The sequence below is a fragment of the Amblyomma mixtum genome, chromosome 7, assembly GCF_055824585.1.
Source record: "Amblyomma mixtum isolate Tamu chromosome 7, ASM5582458v1, whole genome shotgun sequence".
NCBI lineage: Eukaryota > Metazoa > Arthropoda > Arachnida > Ixodida > Ixodidae > Amblyomma > Amblyomma mixtum.
Genome location: NC_143018.1, coordinates 22,597,172 through 22,618,402, shown reverse-complemented (window position 1 = coordinate 22,618,402; position 21,231 = coordinate 22,597,172). Strand labels below are relative to the sequence as shown.

The following is a 21,231-nucleotide window of genomic DNA, read 5'->3' as shown; positions in this document are numbered from 1 at the left end:
ACTACTGAAGCTGTCATTGTGAAACTTCATACCTTATTGTTCGACGCTGTTCTAGGCCAGTCTGCCAAATTTCATCACTCTAAGTCAAAAAATAGAAAAGTTGCCTTCGATCCCCTCATCACCCCTTAAGGGGGGACCCTGGTCTTGAAAAAATTTTTTTATTAATCTAGATACAGTAATGAAATTTTCAGGCCCCATGTATTTTTGTATGCTGATTTTAGATATGTCATTTAATTTCGTGTAAAACAATTCCTTGAGCACTTTTGGAATTTTTATGCAAGTATTTTGCGGAGAGTTTTGAAGAAAATTTGCTGCAGGAAACTCGCTGAAATGCATGCCATTGGGTTCTCTTGACACCAAGGAATGCAATAAGGGTGAAATTATCATCCTGGCTATCATAGAACTTGAGATATAGGGTACTGAAGCTGCCACTTCACGGACACGAATACACACTTTTATTCTCATTTCTGAAGCGACAACTTCAAAACTCTATAACTTAAGTTCTGTGATAGCCAGGATGATAATTTTACCCTTATTGCATTCCTTGGTGTCAAGAGAACCCAATGGCATGCATTTCAGCGAGTTTCCTGCAGCAAATTTTCTTCAAAACTTTTCCCAAAATACTTGCATGAAAATTGCACAAGTGCTCAAGGAATTGTTTTACACGAAATTAAATGACATATCTAGAATCAGCGCACAAAAATACATGTGGCCTGAAAATTTCATAACTGTGACTTCATTAATAAAAATTTTTTTTTCAAGGCCAGGGTCCCCCCTTAAGGCCATGGCGTTTGGAGTCGTGCGACACCATTGTGAAAAGCTTTCAGGTGACTGGAATATCGAACCAGACGGACGGCCCCGAAGAAGACTACCTCTGGGAAGGTGCCCATGAGACGATCTCTTCAAGCAGCAACCAGAGCGAAAGCAATGAGGAATTCCCTTGAGTAAAGTATGTGTGGTCATTTTGCAGTGTTTGCATTATTATTTACAACAGTCACGCCGTCAAAATCGCCACACACCATCACACAAAATAGCCACACGGCATCAAAATCATGGAAAAAAAAAAGTGCGGCCCTTACAACGAGAATATATGGTAATTCGACGTGCGTGCTCACTTAGCTAACTTGACTTGTCATCTCTATCTGCTGAAAAAGACGTGTTAACACTTCATCTAGCGGAATCGCCACACACAGCGTTGCTGTGAACCGGCCCAGACTCCAGGTCTTGTGCATTCAAAGCAGCACTACATTGCAACAATCAAAACTGCAAAACATTCTCGCTGGGTCTGCCGTTTGTGCTGCAAGCACATGACAGTATTTACTCAACCGTTCGTTTGCATAAATAAGGCAGCTGTGACGCTTTGCATTTCTGCTGAAACAGCATCTGTGAAGCTTCAGCAGTTGAACGACTACAGCCACTGGAAATACAAGTTTCTGCGGCGCCAGTTTTGGAATTTCGGTAATTGTGTGCTGTCTATCCACGACGTGTCCTGTGTGCGCAGCACATGGTTATCAGCTGATACGAAAAGCTGCATGTAGTGTACATTCTTGCATGCAATGCAGCTGGCCAGTCTTGCTGCCAAGTCGTGGCATGGGGTGGCCTCCTAGCTGAAACACTGAGTGGGCAGCTCGGTTACATCACGGCACAACAGAATTCCACAAAGAAAAATGGATGGTGACGCATTTAACAATGTGCAAAGATGTTACAGATCTTTAACAATACAGGCTGAGTACCTCACGGCGTACTTGACACTGCATGAGCTGGCGTGAAGCGACTGCCAACAAGGCGCGCTAGCCACGACACCGCTCGTGCTGCCTGGTAGCATGGCTTCAGTGAAATACCTCCTATACAGTAGGGGCGATAAGAGGCTCGTCAGTACATGTACATGTAACGGTGACACGGCATCCGCACCTGCTTTCATTCTCAAGCTTTCAGCACGTGTATGCTCCACACGGTGGGGCAAACCAACGAGCTTTGGAAGGCCAGAGAAAAAGGAAGACTGCTGGCACTATTCCCGAAACAGAGCAGTCCGTAGCACCAGCAACAAAAAATGCTTACCCAACTTCCTGTAAGCTACCGTATTTACACGATTGTAAGTCGACCTATTTTTCAAAATTTGAAAATCCGAAATGGGGGGGTCGACTTAAAATCGAAACCAAAGCATCCCACTATAAATAAAGGCGAGACAAACGAGATATCAGCGTGGTTGCATTTTTGCTGCACGGCTCCGTCGCATCGCTCTTGCTGCTGGCCTTGACCAGCTGCTATGCCAACACACAGAACTGGCATCACCCCCCCCCTCCCCCCCGCGCGAGGCGGCCGGCCGATGGTGGCTGTCGATAAGCAGCAAACCAGCACCAACCCACTCCCCACACATGGCTGCAGATTGTGTATGCTGATAAGCGGCAGCGGCCCGATAACGCATTCGCGTTCTACTCTTAATAGGCGTCGTCCAAGTTTTTTTTTTTGTTTACTTGCAACCATGCACTCGGCGCCCAAGGGAGCGTCAGTAGTTGATGGAAGGGCTGCTGTTCCAGTCGTGGCGGCACCCCCACTCGCAACCGCAGTGGCGCCTGGGAGTGTCGGTAGCCGACGGAAGAGCCGACGCTGCTCGCGCGTAGTTTCTCTTTGGCTCTGACGCATTCGACTACTGCCGGCCGCGTTTCACAAGTTTTTAATGTAGTGCTTCGTCATTCGTCATTTGTGCTCCAGGTCTGGTAAGGGACCGGTGTTCGTTCACAGCTACGTTCAAGATGCCTGTCATTCTTTATGCCGAAGAAACGAACTGCGCGCCGGGCTGCAAGTTCGACTTTCGCACTGAGTGATACAGGAGTGGCAGCTACAACGAGGCATAATTTTCAGCTGTTCCACGCGATGTCATGATGTGGCTGTTAGCGAAGTGCAGGATTTCGCTGAATGACGATGTTAGAATGACGAGCTGTGGGACTGCAGCAGCGATCACGATGGCAACACTAGCGAGGACGATGGCGCAAGTGTGGACGAGTAGTCCAGTGACTAATACATTTTTGTTTTGGAATGTACCCACGGGCACTCCCTCGTGCGGCAGCCGATAGCGGCTGGTGATAAGCGGAGGCCACAGGATAGTACTGTCGCGTTCTACTATTAAAGGCCAAGTTTAAATGACCTGCAAGTTTTTTTTTTTTTTTTTTTCAGAACTGTGATGTGGAGGGGTCAACTTACATTCGAGTCAACTTACAATCGTGTAAATACGGTAACCCCAAAGCTGGCAAACGCATGACTGCCACTCAACTGTCATAGAAAAAACACAAATAGCCGTAGCAGTCTATGAATGACTGAGCAAATTCATGGCTACAGGGAACTGAACTGTGTATCACGGTCCGGGTTAGGTCTTCCGATTTGAGTTCAACTGTTCAACTTTGCCTTAGCCAGAGGCTGGAGTTCAGGGTAGAGCAGCTGTAGGGTGGCGTGTGCCCCTACAGCCACGTCTATGCAGTTGTCATTTTACTGAGAAAAAGGAGGCATTTGGACCGACCCCACAGACGCAAAGCCGGGGGACTAGGCTAATTACAGCCAGAGCTGTGAAGGTCATGGCAATGCACTCACCGGCCGCACGGAGCTGGCAGAAACCTCCTCGCAGTTGCCATAGTCTACGTACTGCACGCCCAACATGCCGCCCTTGGCGTGCGTCACACGTGCACGGTACCAGCTCCCGTCTTCGGCGTACAGGGCCACACAGGCCTGTCCTGGTCGCACATCACTGCCGCTTGCACCCTGAGGGCTGGCATAGTGGCTCTGCACGAGAGGAACAATGCAAGAAAAATAGGCAAGGATTACTGATCCCTTACTGACCAGGAGAGACATGGGAGAGGCCTTTGCCCTGCAGTGGGCGCAGTCAGGCTGGTAATGATGATGACCCCCTTAAAATGAGATTTTCTCAGCTTCATGAGGTTTCACTGAAAATATTTCTTCATATCGACATTCCACAGTACCCTTGCAAGTCCACATACCTGCAATTCGTCCATGAGGCTGTCCAGAGCACTGCTGGTCTCAACGAGCTTCACGTACACCTCGCCAGCGCTCAGCACCCAGGAAACCTCCACGAGGACTGCAACACCTTCCGTCAGGGTCGGGTACTGGTAGCCACCCACGTGCGGTGCCTGTGGACAACAAAATGGCGGCGCCCATGATGTCATTTCAATGGTACAAGGAGAGCTCGACGAAAAAAAAATGGGACAGCCAACAGGTTTTATGGTCTCCGCCAGGTGGGCCCATTCCTTACACCCGAGCACCACACCAGTGGAAAGCCTACGCCAGATGGCAAACAGGTGGGTGCACAGTGGCACTGAGGGGTTGAACCCTGTGTCTCCCGCATGTGAGGCAATGAAGTGGTGACGGACTTCACAGGGCCCACAAAATGGTCCAAATAATCAAAACAGTCTGCAAAGTCTTAAAAATAGGGGACTTCGCCGCTCCCTACGCTCCACCTGCAGGCGACAGCATTAGAGTGTATCTGAGTCATGCTTTCGCCACGTCTGCACCACCTCGATTCACGATACCAACCAGTGCGATGAGGCCACAGGGCATGCCACGAAAAAAATGCATGTGCAACGCGAAGCAGGAACAGTCAGGACACAATATGCACTTTCTCTTTATGTTTAGAATGCATCATGCTCTAATTACCATGTAATAAAAAAAAAATGCGAGCCTAAATGGTAAATCCAAGACTGTCTCGAAGCAGAACACATTTCAGTGATTACAACAGCACAAACGGTAAAAATCCATGCACCCATTGCTGTGCTATGCTTTCCACGAGCAAGGTATTAAGCCTAGAACAAACTGTTGAGAAAACAATCCTGAAAGTTATAAGCAAGCACACACTGTCAATGTGTAGATGCCGACAAATATATTTATTTGGAGCGCTCAAAGTTTAATTTTGAGCGAAATATTTCAGTACAACAAAGAAATAGTGTTGGAGATGCCAAAAAGTGCACTCTACAAAAATCAACTTTTTTTTTTTTTTGAGATTTTTGCAACCTGATCCCCACATCCCCCCCCCCCCCCAATTTGCTTGTGGTACAGATGAGAAGTAGAGAAATGCAGCTCTTACATTTGTGGCAGCTGCAGAGAAGCCGTTTGAGGCCACAGGTTCTTCCTTGACAAACTGCTCGAGGACGTTCACCCCGTTGGAGAGGATAACGTCCACGTCATGAAAGTTGTCAAGATCAGAGACGTGGTGGACCTTCAGGGTCACAACCTGTACCAAACAGAGAAAACAAAGTTTCCACAGATAGAAACTTTAATGGGGAAGAGGGTCTAAGAAAAAAATTCATTACTGAAGTGACAGTTATGAAATCTTCAAGAAACCCATCTACATGCTGATTTCAAGTGAAGCAAGCCTCTGTGCACCTACACAATGTTACCATATAATCTTATGCAAGGGCCGCACCTTCTGCATTCACGCCCACATTTTTAAGTACAGCACTTACATGAGTCTATATGGCATATAGGTTTTCGCGAAAGCTTTTAAGAGGCAACACTGGTCTTATCTTTCCGTCCCTTACTTCTCTTATGCTTAACTTCCCTTACTTTCCAACCAAAATTAGAAAACTTCGGATGCTACTGCAGTTGTTTGTGCAGATTTAAAAAAAAAAATGCTGCTTATTTTTTGTGACGACAAATTAATTCTTAAGATAATTTACAAAGCTCTAAATGTTGCACTAAAAGAGGAAAATAGCCACATAACAAAAACTTATTATTAATGCCCTGCTAGATAGTGGGGATGTGCGAAGAGTGTTTCTTGGTTTGAAGCGAATTCGAATCAAACAGTAATTTTCTTCGGATAATTTCGAAGTAAATATTTCAAATACTTCTAGTACACAGAAAGGTTGAACCGCAAAATAGGCATTTTAAAAATCGTGTACTTTTTGAAACCACAAGGCCATTACATGACAAAAAAGGCCATTACAAGGCCATTACTGGCTCCAGCATATGCGAGGAAGCGCAGGCAAGTGGCGCGGAATGGTTGTGCGCATGCCACGTTGCTATCCCGGAGTACGAAGCCAGAGTTCCAGAAAAGTTATTCACTCGTGACGAATACTTCGAGATTTCGAATACCAAATATTCGGTTCGAATTGAGTATCGAATACTCTACTATTCAACCGAATATTCGAAATTGAAGAATATACCATAAAACTTGCACGTAATTCAGCCAAATTTCCAGTAACACAGCATTAGTTAATTGACAGTCACCATGGCAAGTTTGTCATCTTACGGCTGACCGCTACAAAGCCTTAGTTACACGGAGTCCGCAAGTACACATGCTTCAATAGGGGGCAGCACTGAGGGAATTGAGAAACTTCGCAATATTGAGAAATTCACTAAATGGAGGTTAATTACATCCAGGCTTAATTGCAGTGCAGCTTTGATAACCAATCGTACACGATTCGAACAGAGATAGAACCAAACCAAACTTTTTTATGAACATCTGCAACTAGCATGAATATTTGTACAAACCGAACAATTATATGAAAGAGCCAAGAGCTACTGGCGGCGCTGTGGTACAGAGCTTCAACATTAGGATATATAGACGCTTTACAGCTCGGGAGCATGGGCGCCGCCATATTTGATCACATGACCATTCCGCCATCGCCGGTCTTCGGGCCTTCTCGTTTCGACGGCTGCCGGCGCGCTGGTGCCCGGCTGCAAGACGTTTCTCCGGCTCTCGCTGTGGATAACGAGCTGCCAGACGGCAAAAATCTTCGTGTGAGTCCACACAGAATGTGTTGGTGCTGAAGAATGTTTGCTTCAAGCAACTCATTTAGTCGTCTCCATCAGACTACCCGCATTGGCTCGAATGTGTCAACAGACCGCGGTCAGCTGCCTGCGCATTCATATTTATTCAATCAATTCACCAACTAACCCTATTGGTGGACTGCATAACTATGTTGTTGGACTGCAGATTAAAAGTGGGCCAATGCCTGAAAGCTTGCTTTTTAGTGCTCGATATTTTTGCCGAATGGAGGAATATGTGTTCACAGCTATCAAGAACGTTCGTTGCTTAGCACTGTGCACGCGACTTACAACCGAACGTCCGCGTGCGTGTAATCGCAGGCCAATTGTCCAGATATTTACTTTATCCTCCGTTAACATTCCGGTTTCCAAAGAAAGAGTGTGGATGTTTTTCAATGACCCCTTCAGAAGCTCGGCGACCTTCAACCGCGCTCTCTTGCTAAGTAAAACTGAAAACTGCTCCGGAGTTCAGCCCCCGCAGATGTAGCCAGCCGGAATAAGCGGAAATATACTACAAAGTACTGTCATGATAAATTTTACCTTTGTCCTATGCATTAGCGCACTTCTAAAGAGCTTTGCACTGGGCGACAGAATTGCATGTCGAAGCGTCTCCATTGAAGACTTTTGCAAAAGCTCAGTTGCCGCTCCCACCGTGCTAGCGTTAAGTACGCTCTACAGTTTAGTGAGCACTGTGCCGACGCCAAGGAAGCACTTATTGCAAAGGTCTAAAAAAGCACCGGCCATTCGATGTACTGGATCAGTGTTTGTTGAAGGTGAGAAAGGTGGCAGGCATGTACGCTCGTTCTGCCATTCCCGCAGCTACTGCTGGCGCTGAAATAAACTGGCACGCGGCGTTTGTGATTTGTTTATGTTTTCGTGGAACAACACATTAAAGGTGCACTGAAGAGGATTCTGAACTTGTCTTTTTGCCACGGGAACTCGATCTACACGTTCCTAGCATTCTTAGAAACTCCAACTTATTGCCCTGCATGGCCGATTTCCCTAATTAAATCGAATTAACGTCCGGCTCTCGCCGTTTTTTTTAAATTCTGCCTCGTACGATGGGCGGAGTCGACCAACGCGTGAAGTTCCTTTCAGCCAGCTCCGTGGAGGCTTTGCTTTCGCTTTATTTTGTTTTTTAGGTTTCCATGAATAAATAGTTTCATTCGCAGATAATATAGCCGCAAAATAAGCCCGCAGAAATAAAAATACGCGCGGACTATTTGCTACTACGGACTACTACGTATTACTCCGCCGATGGCAGAGCGGCAAGCCGCCACGGGATTGGGTGAAAGGCACTCCACGCGTTGGTCGACTCCGCCCACCGTACGAGGCAGAATTTAAAAAAAAAAAGGGCGGGAGCCGGACGTTAATTCGATTTAATTAGGGAAATTGGCCACACAGGGCAATAAGTCGCAGTTTCTAAGAATGCTAGGAACGTGCAGATCGAGTTCCCGCGGCAAAAAGACGAGTTCAGAATCCTCTTCAGTGCACCTTTAATGTTTTGTTCTACTCAGAAGCAGCATGAACTCGCAAGACAGCTCCTCCAAAAACGACGGCAATTGTGTTGCGGTTTCCTTTATGTAACAAGCGCATCTATATTTCCAACACTACACCACATGAATATTAGCTCTAGATATTAATTCAACAATACGCATGACATCTGTATCGCAGCTGGGGTGTTTAAGAGTCACTTAACGTTCGTACACAAGCTGCGCAGCAACGTTTCGCACTGTGCGCCGATGCTGCTAACGCCGGCTTCGAAGGCCAGAAGAGGTGGACCTTCTAGTGGCGCCATCTGTCGTGGACAGAGCAAACTGCTCTCTGTAAACGGTCTATAGCTATAGCTGTCAAGATTCAACAATGATCTGCACTACGAGGCCGCCGAACACGAAATTCATTAACTCTGTCCTTCCTATCATGCGTAAAAAAAAACTACCTCTGGTATTGGTGACGACCGCGAAAAAACTAGGGCCATGTACCAGTACTAAGATTAGAGGCCATATATGAGGGTTATGAATGATGCCACACGAATGGGCCACTTCACAGTACAGAACCCTCCATTTCGCGCAGGCCGACATTATGGCAGCATGTTGTACGGCGCCGAAGAACACTATACAGAGCGCCTTATTCGAACTTTGTGCCAATTATTTGATAACTATCCCGAAAATTACCAACAAAAATTCAATTCGTTTCGAATAATTTTGAACATTCACTGCTCAATTCGTTCAGTGAATCCAACCGGAAGAAATGAGATTTGCCATTAGGAAATTACCTCATTCCTTGATGTCGAGAGAAACCAACGGCATGCATTTTAAAAAGTAAGTTCTGTACAGCAAAATTTCTTAAAAGCTATCCATAAAAAAACTTGCACAAGATATTAATTACATAAGCACTCAGGGGCTCGTTTTACAGGTCAATTAGGCTGACCTGCATCGATAGACGAGCGCGTTTACTAGATAGAAAAGGCCATAAAAAAGTGCAACAAACACGGGTACTGCTACCACTGGCCATCATTGCAAGCAAACTGCAGCAATGTTAAGGCAATTTCAATACAGATCTCGGACACTAGGATACACTGCCATTCATTTGCAAGCAGTGATCATGCGGTTCCTCTCATTACTGGCATCAAGAGCTTGAACTGAGTGGTACGAAACATAATGCTTCACATTTAAATCCAACATTCTTAGAAACAGGTACGTCCTCTGTAGCCGAACAAATATCAACATAGTCGCCAAGAGCCAGGGAACCAATTTCTACCGAAATAAAAACTGCACGTGCTGAATTCCTTACGCAAGTGCCGAGGATCACGGCTAAGTGTGGATTACCCAGTGTAAGCAAAGCAAGCCAATGCGCTTTCGCCAACCGTAAAACCGTGACAACAGCCAGAACGGCACCTGCTCCGCAACCATGTCGTCGAACTTGGTAGCGGCCGACGGAGTATCCACGGGGGCAGCTCCGAACAGACGGCACGCCACAGCCTGGCACGGCAGCAGGGCCAGACTGTCGGGAAGCTGCTTGATCGACGCGTCCGCCACAGTCTCACTGTTGCCATAGTCGACAAAGAACACGGTCACACTTCCCGCCTGCAGCGCCTCGATGATGCCCCGGTACCAGCAGCCGTCTTCGGAATAGAGGGCGCAGCAGGCAGTGCCCACCTGAAACACAAACGCAATCAGCAAATCTTTCATAGACGAGAAAACGAGGCCGATGTTACTAATCGCAATGTCAACTTTCAGGACAGTTGGCAGTTTGCACCTGGAAGCTTCAAGTGGTGATCACGATGTAGGCAAGGGCAAGAACACAACGCTACTCTACGCTACGCAGCTTCAGAAAAGGCCTTGTTTATTCGCGACTTGCTTGAAATCAATGCCCCACTAAGACCGCCCTAAAACTAACAAGGACGATAGATGCGAGCGAAAATGTGTTACTTGATGCATAGCTTGTGAGGTTCACAACCACAACTGGATGCTGCTAACAGAATTTCACCATGAGAACAAACCAAGGAGCACTACCACAAGGACTGCATCGCAGTGAGAATCTGAAGCTGCTAAATGTCATTTCAAGAGTTCTCGAATGCCAGCTGCAAAGAGACAAGAGCTTTATAAACAGGAAATCTGTACTGGCATGCTTGCAGGACATTCAAAATGTGACAGCGTGCCTCAGGATTACCTGAACTGTTGCCCAAAGACTAATATCTGCCTAAAATGCTTCCATTACCAGTGTGCCACACTGATTAATGCCTCCGCTTTTAGCAATGCCACTGCAGTTTACACACAAGCCCTCACTAGCAAAAAGGACAGCCACAGTAGAAAGGCTCTGTGAAAAATTCAACACCACAAAAAAAAGGGAGATGCGAACAGTCACAGCCATTAAAGACTGCTCCAAAACAGAGACCCTTTCTCCCAACTGCCACAGGTGACTACACAATCACCAGGGGAATGAGTTATGCCAGCAACCAACTTGTCTAGTTAAGTGAGGTACAAGTGAAGGCAATATTCTGCTTGCCATGTTTCTTGTCAATGCAGTCAAAGGCATCTTGGCGACTCAGTAGCTGTAGCCTATCGGTAACAAAAGGCTACAGGCTCACTCAGGTCACAGCTGCTGCAACGCGGTGGGAGTAAAACGCAAAAATGCGTGTGCACTGGCATTTTGTTGAGCATTAAGAAGACCTCAGGACATTGAGATGACTACCGTGGCACCTTCTAGTACAACATCCTCAAAGCCAAATAGCAGTGTAGGTGTGGAAAAAGAAAGAAGTTCGCTTTGTGTATCTATAGCAATACAAACTTTAGATAAGGACAGAAACTTGGTTTATCTGGACTTGCAAGTGCCTTAACACAAGTGACTACATGACTAAGGGTTCGTACTATTCAACCACAAACCAAGTTTCGCACATGACTATGTCAGCGTAATAAGCACTTCTCACTGCAATGAGTAGGGTAGCAGGCAACAAGAACAAGGGAGATAACACATGGGCTGTGTGTGCTGTTATCTCAGCCCTCATTTGTCCCTGACCCTTGGGGCAGGGCATTACAGTTGTGACAAACCAACTACTGTGCGATGTCAGTGCACGTTAAAGAACCCCAGGTGGTCGAAATTTCTGGAGCCCTCCACTACGGCGTCTCTCATAGCCTTAGTCGCTTTGGGACGTTAAACCCCATAAACCAACCAACCTATTTTATTGTTCAAGACATACATGCTTCGTTACTCATAGCAGCAATGAAACAACTGTTTTTTTTTTGGCGAGTTGAGCTGTTTCAGTCAGATTCTTTTTGCCTTTGTCACTTCCCCATTGTTGCAGATAACAGAGATATGCCTACAGTATTTCTGTTATCAGCCACTAGGAAAGAGGGATGACAAGAATGGCACAGAACTGAAGCGAAACAACTGCATTGCATTCGCTGCATTAAACAGCTTTGCACAACTCCGTACAAACAAAAGCTACAGAGGGCAAACTGGGCGCACAAAATGTGTGCGCTAAGAAAGCCGCATAGAAAACTAGGAGACTTTCGCCTTTTTTCCTTGTTAGAAACACCAGATCCCTACAGCAGGGCCCCAATTATACGCCTGACGAGGAACCGCACGAAAACCATCACATTATTTTTGTCACGGAATTTTTCTTTTACGTGAAAGCGTATACAGTTCGTTTGGTCGAAATGCCGTCGGCGTAGTCAGCACCGCGTGTCAGAAAAAATCGGGGCTGTGTAAAAAAAATCTTACGCCAACCGTCTGCCACAAAATGTTCCGGATGGTGTCATACATTTCGACGTTTTGTGCAGCAATAAACTTGCTAGCTAAGTTAGAGCCTAGCTAGCGCCAGGGACTCAAACCAGTGACCTATAATCGGGGGCAGCATAAAAAAAAGTATCATTGCAATTTGTGGTTCTAGTGACTGATGACTGATTGGTGTGTGATAGCGATGATGAGTTAATGAAATCTTTGTAATTAATTGATTTAAGAAATAAAAAAAAGGAAAACTGGAAAAGGGGGCTTCAAACGGGTCAAAATGGTAAAAACTAAAAGCCAATGCTTGATAATGCCAATGAACAAAATTTACAGTAACTGATCAATTAACTGAAGCAATTAAAAAAAAAATGCACCCAAACGTGTCAAACTGCTCAGAATGAAAAACCTAACCCACTTCGCTATCTAGCCATACCCGTAAAGGTGCACTAAAGAGGATTCTGAGCTTGTCTTTTTACCACGGGAACTCAATCTGCATACTCCGAGCATTCTTATAAACAATTAATGACCTGTGTGGCTGATTTCCCCCTTAAATCAAATTAAATTATCCAGCTTCCGCCATTTTCTTTTGAACTAACCTCCGAAAATAGGAGGAGTCAGCCAATACATGGAGTGCCTTTCAGTGAGCCGTGTGCAGCTTGCCGCTCTGCCATTGGCGGAGTGATGCGTAGCCATCAACAAAAGCAAAGAGTCCACGCGCATTTTTATTTCTGTGGTCCTAATCCACGGCTATGTTGTCTGCGACAAACAATTTATTCATTGAAACTTAAAAAACAAAATAAAAAGTGAAAGCGAAGCCACCATGCGACTGACTACTCTGCGAGTTGGCCGACTCCTCTTTTCGGAGTTGTTCAAAAAAAAAAGCGGTAGCCAGGGCGTTTAATTCAATTTAACTGGGAAATCGGCCGCACAGTACAATAACTCGGTTTCCTAAGAATGCTCGGACGGGACAGGCCAGCTACGCTCCTTCCCATCTGCTCAGCAAAAATGCACTCGGGCAAAAATTAAAAGCCGTACCGGCTTCGTCTAGGCGCGAGTCATCTAAACGTATGTGCTGCTCCGTACATTGCCAGCGCCGCTCTTAATCCATGCAGACGAAGGACACTTAGTCTTTTTGCTAGACGTCGGTACGTGCGAGGACCACGAGAACATCTGCGTGGGCCTAGTAGGTACTAAGCACAGCGCCTAATCAACAATTTGCAAAGTTCTGTTAAGTCAGCTTCTCCACAAGGACATTTTCAACTAAAAACTGTCGTTCTCGGATGGCATCCTTGTATTCTTTCGAAAACGAAGGGGATTCCCCTTAATCAGCGTTAGAAGGAAGTTGCTGAAGGGACACAAGAGAGCCGCAAGGAAAACTTTTACCCTCCCCCCGCCTCAGCAATGAATTGTCTTGAGCCCCTTCTGAAAAAATTTCCTGGCTATGCCGCTTCTGAAGTCTGCCGGAGAGAAGAATCTCGCCAAGAGCTTTCTTGGATCTTGTCACTAGGAGGGGTGAATGAGAACTTGCCTTGCGCATGGATGGTGGAAGGACAGGCAGCGAGCTCGCGACGCTCGCCAAGACTTCGGACACGCCCTTGAGCTGCTCCTCATTCCGCAGCAGCTGGCAGTAGAACTCGCACAGCGATTTGACAAAGACCGGAGTGGCTGGCTCCTGGCTGCCAGGTGCCAGCTGGAGTTGGACGAGGATAGGGGCGCTGCCAGACGCGTTCATGTCGCCTGCGGGCGATGCCTGGGCGGGCGCAACCACTGCGGGGGGACCTGCAGTGAAGAAGAAAGCACATGCAGTTCAACCAGCCACATATGGGCACTTGCATCCCTTTGCATTTTCTTACCCGCCCCAAACTCCACTGTTCTGTTTTGTAGCCTTCTGTGCCATGCCTGTTTTGTCGCATTTCCTGCACCACTGATCTCGTGCTTGCTATACTTCCGAAATGTAATGCAACACACACACTAAACACTGTCATTTAGGATATCAAGATGTTGTACACAGTAAGCTGGTAAACCGTTCCAACCAGAAATGGTCTGTTGAAAGAAAGAGTACCGAAATGAATCGGTATTAGCAAAGTGCAGGCCAAGAGAATGGGGGCGAGAGTATTAAGTTTGTCGGGTGCTCGATAATGTAAGGTACGGTGTAGAATTTAATCCTGGTTAAAAAACGGCTGGTGGTTTAGCATTGTTTAGCACGAAATACTGTGCGAAAGCATAGATTTTGCAGGTGGGCATCACTACCACGTACCTGAAAGTGCGATTGAGGTGTCCACTCATCCCCTAAATGAGTGGCCAGTTATGCGTGTCTTCCACTTTTTCATTGTCAATGTCAATTTACTCAATGTATTCCGGTGGTCTGTGCCCCAGTGCCGCATTTATGCAGCAATGTTGTCAATGCCAAGGCGTACTGCTCTAGTGCCGTGTTTCCGCCACGTTTCTCACGCCAACGCACGCGGCGCCTATCTCTGTCACTACCGCCACATAGTTCAAAGCATGAATATGTCTGATAGCTGTATTAGTTGACCAAGAAGACGATGTGCAACACACAATGTGAGTGTGTGTTGCAGTTTAACACAGAGGCCTGATCGGCTAGGGCAACAGCCTAGTGCTCTCGCACAGTGACAGGTCAGGCTGATCTGTTCACGCCGACGCGGGTTTGAATCCCAGTCACGGATATTTATTTCATTTATTTATTTATTTCACTTGGCACAAACCCACAAACATTGCAACATCTTGCTCGGAAATTACCCGCAGGAATAGTCGAGTTGTGTAGGGTTTAAAGGGACACTGAGGAGAAATTGAAGTTGGCTTGTATCGACAGAATACCAGCTCCTGATTACAAAAACGCCACTCATACTGACAACAAAGCTCTTGTAACTTAGAAAAGAGCAAGAACCAAAATACAGGTATCGCCGCCAAACTCGCAAGTACAAGCGTGATGACGTCATAGGACAAAACAGTGTTGCCAGAACAAATGGTTCTAGCAACACTAGGACACGAGAAGCCACAAATCACTGAAGCGCAGCCAATGCATGCGCAAATCTCCTTGACGTCGCCAGATGACGCCACGTACCCGGCAGCTACGAGCGCGCCTGCAGCATCGGACCAATCAGCGCCTGCTCACCAGCGGTAGGCGGGCTCCCGGTATTCCGCTAACGGTAACAAGGTACACGGTATGCTAAAGGTGTCTATTTGCGAGAACTTCGTTGACGACTTCGAGAGCGGGATCCATCATTACGCTGGCAAAACGCCGGTGCAAACGTAAACGAAGCGACGGTAGCGACGGCCGCAATAGCCGATAGATGCCTTCAACGTGCGGCCGGCGGTAGCTTTCTTTTCGGCTGCTGCCAGGCCGCACTGCTGGCCGCCAGAAATCACGGAGTCTGCGCTACGTCATGTGCACATCATGTTTCACGTCACTTAGTCCTGTGCCGTCATAAGAGAATCCGAAGTTTGAATCAGAGAGGCGGGAAAAACTTTTTCAACTTCGAATCCAAATTTCTTAGAAATAAATGCATCTTTTGCTTCCGACCAAGTGGCAACAAGGCCACGAAATGCCGAACCATCGGATTTTCCTTTAAAAAAAAAATTAATAGAGCTCTCCTTACTGTCCCTTTAATAGTACATAGGCAGCTAAGGCCATCATGCACCAAGCACACCCGTCGGAAGAGCGCTTTTGCACTAAATACGTCCAGTTCTCTTTTAGTACTTGCCCATACTTAGTGCTTTTAGTGCTCGTCCATAATGCAAGCTACATATTTTGTTTCACTCTGACACACACAATGTGTTCCGAAAATGATCACAGGACTGGGCAAACGAGCCGCCAAACCTGAAATGACACAGCATTGCAATCTGACAGGAATGGATGGTTATAAGTTTGATGGTTCAGCCACGAAATAGTCCAGGCATGACTGTCGCTGTCTCAAGTTTCATGGCGTTCAGGTTCACTGACCAACTAAACTGCAAAGTGTAAACCACAGCACTTTTTTGTCCACCTAGGGCTCTTTCAATATGCACCGAAACGTTGCCACACGGCGGCGTTTTCATGCTCTGCCTAAAGCGAAATGCGACAGAAGGCACGGCTGCGTACCAGAACGACAAAGGGTGCCAAGCCATTGGCAGTGTGGGAGTGGCAGGAAAACTTAAAGCAACTGTACATAGGCACTACAGGCTCTAGAAACAAAGCAGCCGCCGAGTGCTGAACCAGCACTTGTGCTGCTCGTGCAAAATGCCATTTGTCTAAACGTGCACCGCACAGCCTTCCTAAATAACGGCCATTCAAAGTTCACTGTCACAGTAACTGAATATAATTACACACTGAGCAAACTAGTAGCAGCAGAAAAGCAACAGCAAAACTCGGGGATTTCGTAACAAGGGTTCTGGCTCAAATGTAACTCAACAAAATGTTCAAAATTACAAATAATATCCTACCATGCTTAATCAAAACTTCTCGGTAGGTCTGAATATTATCACCACTGCCCTTGTGTAGACCCCAACGAAATTTTAAGATTCCGAGCTACTCAAGACAACATTTCCCACTTGCATTAAAATATACAGTCTTCCCTCTCATTGGGGCCCTCAGAGGGACCATAAAATAAGTTTCCCAGATAATACGGCTTCCTTATCCACGGGCCTTTCTCTCACCTGCAAGTGCTGCAGATGGCTTGCAGCTAGTTCCATGACAAGCAAAGGTGTAGTTTAGGATTGCTTTATGATTCGAGAAAGTAATGTGATGCAACTGTCTGAACAAGTTAATTTCGTGCCACATGAGCACAACAGCCAGTTTTGCACTCAGCTCCTATTTAGGGACTAAGCTTGCAGCTCATATTCTGAATAAAATCTGTTCAGCAATGCTTAGGTGCCCAAGGGAGCTCGTTCTTGTGCATGACCCGGGGCAGCACACACATTGGCGCATGACAGCACAGTCTCTCTGTACTCTTGCTGCACTGAACTCAACGCGTGAGAAGGGCACCCCTGATGTGGGAAGAGAAACCAATGGCGATGTCCTGTATACTCCGAAGGAACCTACAGGACATCCGACCAAAGAGTGGCAGAGAAAGACGGGCGGAAATTGCAAGAAACAAACGAGACCAGGGAGTCATTTTAAGGCCACTTTCTACAAAAGAAATCCAAAATAACAGAACAAAAATATGTCGCTGAATAACCTCAACTTTTACTTTTAAAATCTACTGCTTATACTTTGCTTCCCGATGCACTCGGTACTTGTCCCTCACAACCTGCACAGCGGGTTAATGCAGCACAAAAGCAGGATGGAAGAGGTTGAGACAGGTGAAAACTAGTGCATGGTCAGTGCTCACGTTCACCTTGTATCCGTGCTGCATTCACCCTTACACCATTACACCATTACATCACTGCATTACATCAACAAACCCTAATTGCTGGCTCAGTTCAAACCTGCAGAATAATTATCTTTTCAAAAAGATCAGATGCTTTATGTCAAGAACAAACCTTTTGAAGGGCTCTGTGCAGAGCCACCGAACGCCACGGTGTGCACGTCGCCGTGGCATGCCAGAAGGCGCACGTCCACTTCAGAGTCAAGCAAGGCGTCCGAAACTTCTCCTGAATGCAGCTGGCACGGTATACCAAACAGAGAAGGAACAGCAAACTGCGGTTCCAATGGCCGCACATCCCCAGATGATACCGTTTCATTGTTGCCGTAGTCCAGGTAAAAGACGTCATACTGAGAGCCATCGGGTGAAGCCCTCTCAACTCTAGCCCGGTAGAACCCTCCATCCTCTGAGAAGCGGCAACAGACATGATCTCCGGGCTGCGGGCGAAAGGCTGGGTCTGGCGCTGTCGCGGAGTAATAGTTCACAAGTTCCTGCTGGAATGCGTCCAGCTCCTCGACGGGAATCCTCACAAGCTGACCAAAGAACCTGTTGGGAGGCGTGACGTTTGTGACCAACACTTTCTCCACTGGACACACAGTCGGGGACTGTGCCTTGGCTGTGCTGACAGGCTGGCTGCATGCAAGGGCAGACAGTAGCGTCCTGACTACAGACTTCGGTGGGTCCCCGACAAAGATCTGAACGGAGTGCGTGCTGTCGGGAAGGACGCTGACAATCGAGACGCTCGCTTCCGCGTCCAGGACCAGACTTTCCAGCACGGCCATCAGCTGGTCTGAATTTTGCGGAGGGCAAGTAAATCCATCCAACGTCAACTTGGTTGCATAGGCGGGCTGCAACGTGTATTTGAAGTCCAGGTGTCGGAGTTCAGAGATGTTCACTGTTGCGGTGTCCCCGTAATCTGCAATCCAGACCTCTGTCTGAAGGCCTGGCTTGATCACTTCAGCCCTGTACCATATCTGCTGGTACTTGCAGGCAACAGCAGAGCCTGGAGCAATGTCCGTGAGCGCAACCATCGCAAGTGAGCTAGACTCGTCTTCCAGCTGCGCTGAAATCTGTTCAATTTCTGACGCCATCTCCTTCAGCTGTCCATACATGACTTCAGCAGACTCGATGTACGTGACATACATGACGTGCCGGCAGCCCGGATCAAGCTTCAATCGCTGAATCTGGATATGGTTGGTAGCCTTTGGTGGAGCCGCGCCGCCAAAGCCCGACGCTGCTGCCACTGGTTGCGGCTTGCTGCCGTTCAGACCTTCAAAGTGCGCCACATATGTGCCAGAGGGCTGTGCCTGTGAAAACGTGCACGACAGCTCTCGGTCTTTGGTGACCTCCAGGAATTGCGAGCACTCCAGCCCCGTGTCCGGAACGCAGCAAGGAAGTGCGAACGCGGGCTCCTCGAGCAGCTCCGGGGGAATCGCCAACAGCTCCTTCGTGGACTTGAACTCGCAGTTGCCGTAGTCCACAAAGAGGACGTTACAGGCCCCTCCCGTGCATTCGATAACCACAGAACGGTACAGCAGGGAGTCCTCTGTGAAGCGGGCCAGGCAGACCGTACCCACATTCACGCGCGACGGGTCGAGCGGGGCGGCGTTGGCGCACTGCTCCTGGATCATGTCCGAATACGGCATGGGGTCCCTGGTCGCCAGGTGCACATAGACGCGGTTCATGTTCTCGGCGTGTGCCACGTAGACGCGGTATGGAACGCCCAGGTTCACGGTCGGGTAGCGGAACGTGAGTGGCTCTGTGGAGGCTGCCGCCGCATAAACAGACGCGGAGCGGAGCACTTCAGCAAGGCTAGTGCCGTCAGACAAGTGTATGCTCACGAGCGGCCGCACGCAGTTCGGTTGCACCGGCTCCTGACTACGGATCGTCACGGTAACTTCCTCGTACTGAAGGCTGTTTTTTGTCAACGCGACCAGTTCTTCGGCGGCTGCGGGCGACACTAGGCCCAAGTCGAGTTCGTCCAAAAAACACTCGTAAGCCACGGGCGGCGTCCTAAAGATAGCGTCCTGGCCCTGTCGAACTTCGGCGACGCTCACAACCTCCACGTTGCCGTAGTCGATGAACGTCACCTCGACCAAGGTGTCATCGCTGCGCGGCCAGGCGGACACCACGGCGCGGTACCACACATTGTCCGTGAAACGCGCGAAACACGGCGTTCCCAATGGTACCTGGCTCTGGTGCAAGAAGCCAGGCTTCGCCGCAAGCGCCGGCTCGAGGCCTTCGAGGTAGTTCCTAATGTGCTCATTTAATTCGTAGTTCCTCTGCACGTACAGCTTCAGCCAGTGGAACTCGGACGCCACGTGCGTTAACATCCCCTTGAAAGATTCCCCAACGTCAGGAGGGTCCATGGTCTCAATCTGTTCGCTGCTCCGCTCTTATTTACCTGAGAGTCATGCCCGGCGCAGTCCAGAAAACGTTCCTCCGGGCTTCCGTCAACCGACAAGCTGTCATCCAACGCCGAACGCAGGTTCGAATTGAGACAAAGGCTCGCGTGCGTTCGGCAGCCTGGCAAGGCCTCTTCCCCTCCTCCTTTCGTGACCGATAGCCGGCCGATAGCCAATGTAGTACGTACCAGTACCAGCCTGTAATCTCGTGGCCGCCAGCAGAGGTAGAAGAGTGAACACCACGATACGATGACGCTTTTCCGCTTAAATTTCCAGACACCGTGTGCGCAATAAAAGCTATGGGGCTAGCATGAGTGGGAACGCACGACAGGTGCAGCTAACGCTAAAACACGCGTTTGCGCGCGCTCTTTCACTTACTAGGCGGCGCCACGCGTCTGAAACATCATCGCCATCATCGTGATCTATCATCATCATCAGTGGCGCCAGCATTTCCGCCCATGATCACAGTCTGCCCGTTTTAGAGGTCGCCGGGAAAGAAACGCACGCAAGATCGGAAAAGAATTCGTGCAGATTCGTACGTCGCCTCTAACCCGGAGATGTCCCTTTTCTTCGGAAGAGCCCGCTGCCTCGCGAGGCTCGGGAATATGATGAGGCAGCCAACGCCGGTGGCCTCGGCGACAGCACGGCGTTGCGAGAGCACAGATGCAACACCGCCGACTCAAGAAACCAGACCATCGGTGCGTAAGCCGCTGTACGTCCAGCGCTCCAAGCTCGAAGACTTTGGAAGGTACGTCGCCGAGTGCCTGCCCAAATATGTCCAAAAAGTCCAGATAACCTCCGGCGATGAGCTCGAGGTGATGATCGCCCCTGAAGGCATCGTGCCTGTTCTCAGCTTTCTGAAAGACCACCACAACGCTCAGTACACCAATATAGTCGACATCTGCGGCGTCGACGTGCCGACGAGGCAGTACCGCTTCGAAGTTGTGTACAACCTCCTGTCGGTTCACTTCAACTCGAGGATCCGTGTCAAGACCTACACGGACGAACTGACGCCTCTGGACTCGGCCACTGCTGTGTTCAAGGGGGCCAACTGGTACGAACGCGAGGTTTGGGACATGTACGGCGTCTTCTTCGGCAACCACCCGGACTTGCGGAGGATACTGACGGACTACGGCTTCGAGGGGCACCCCTTCCGCAAGGACTTCCCACTTTCGGGCTACGTGGAGGTCCGCTACGACGACGAGGTCCAGAGGGTGGTCGTTGAACCCCTAGAGCTGACGCAGGAGTTCCGAAAGTTCGACTTGTCTACCCCTTGGGAAACGTTTCCGAAATTCCGCTCGGGTGAACCCGCGCAAGAAGTTGCCCTACCCAGCGGTCAGGAAGAGCCGAAAACTAGCAAATAGAGCCTGTGCTTTTGGTGCCACAGTTGTCGAGAAAAAAAAAGTAAAAACAAGAAATAACCTGTACTCAAAGTTTCAATAAAGTCACAGGCACTGAAATACGTA

General features: G+C 48.3%; 2 protein-coding genes across 2 annotated transcripts in view; one reads left to right on the top strand and one right to left on the bottom strand.

The window, feature by feature from the left end:
- The window catches only part of LOC149335261 (uncharacterized), a 36,133-nt gene extending 15,989 nt beyond the window's left edge, over positions 1-20,144 (bottom strand). Inside the window, exons 1-6 of the mRNA XM_089551915.1 lie at positions 17,479-20,144; positions 13,529-13,779; positions 9,669-9,929; positions 5,090-5,236; positions 3,990-4,139; positions 3,586-3,774 (exon numbers count right to left, since the gene is read on the bottom strand). Coding sequence (XP_089408041.1) covers positions 3,586-3,774; positions 3,990-4,139; positions 5,090-5,236; positions 9,669-9,929; positions 13,529-13,779; positions 17,479-19,729 — 3,249 coding nt within the window. The 5' untranslated portion in view covers positions 19,730-20,144. The remainder of the gene's footprint in view (positions 1-3,585; positions 3,775-3,989; positions 4,140-5,089; positions 5,237-9,668; positions 9,930-13,528; positions 13,780-17,478) is intronic.
- Positions 20,145-20,187: 43 nt separating this feature from the next.
- ND-30 (NADH:ubiquinone oxidoreductase core subunit S3) lies at positions 20,188-21,231 on the top strand. The gene has a single exon (XM_089551934.1). It carries the CDS (start codon positions 20,323-20,325, stop codon positions 21,127-21,129), a length of 807 nt encoding a protein of 268 aa, XP_089408060.1. The 5' UTR covers positions 20,188-20,322; the 3' UTR covers positions 21,130-21,231.

Coding starts and splice junctions, on each gene's coding strand:
- ND-30 (XM_089551934.1), top strand. CDS start 20,323: ATGTCCCTTTTCTTCGGAAGAGCCCGCTGCCTCGCGAGGCTCGGGAAT.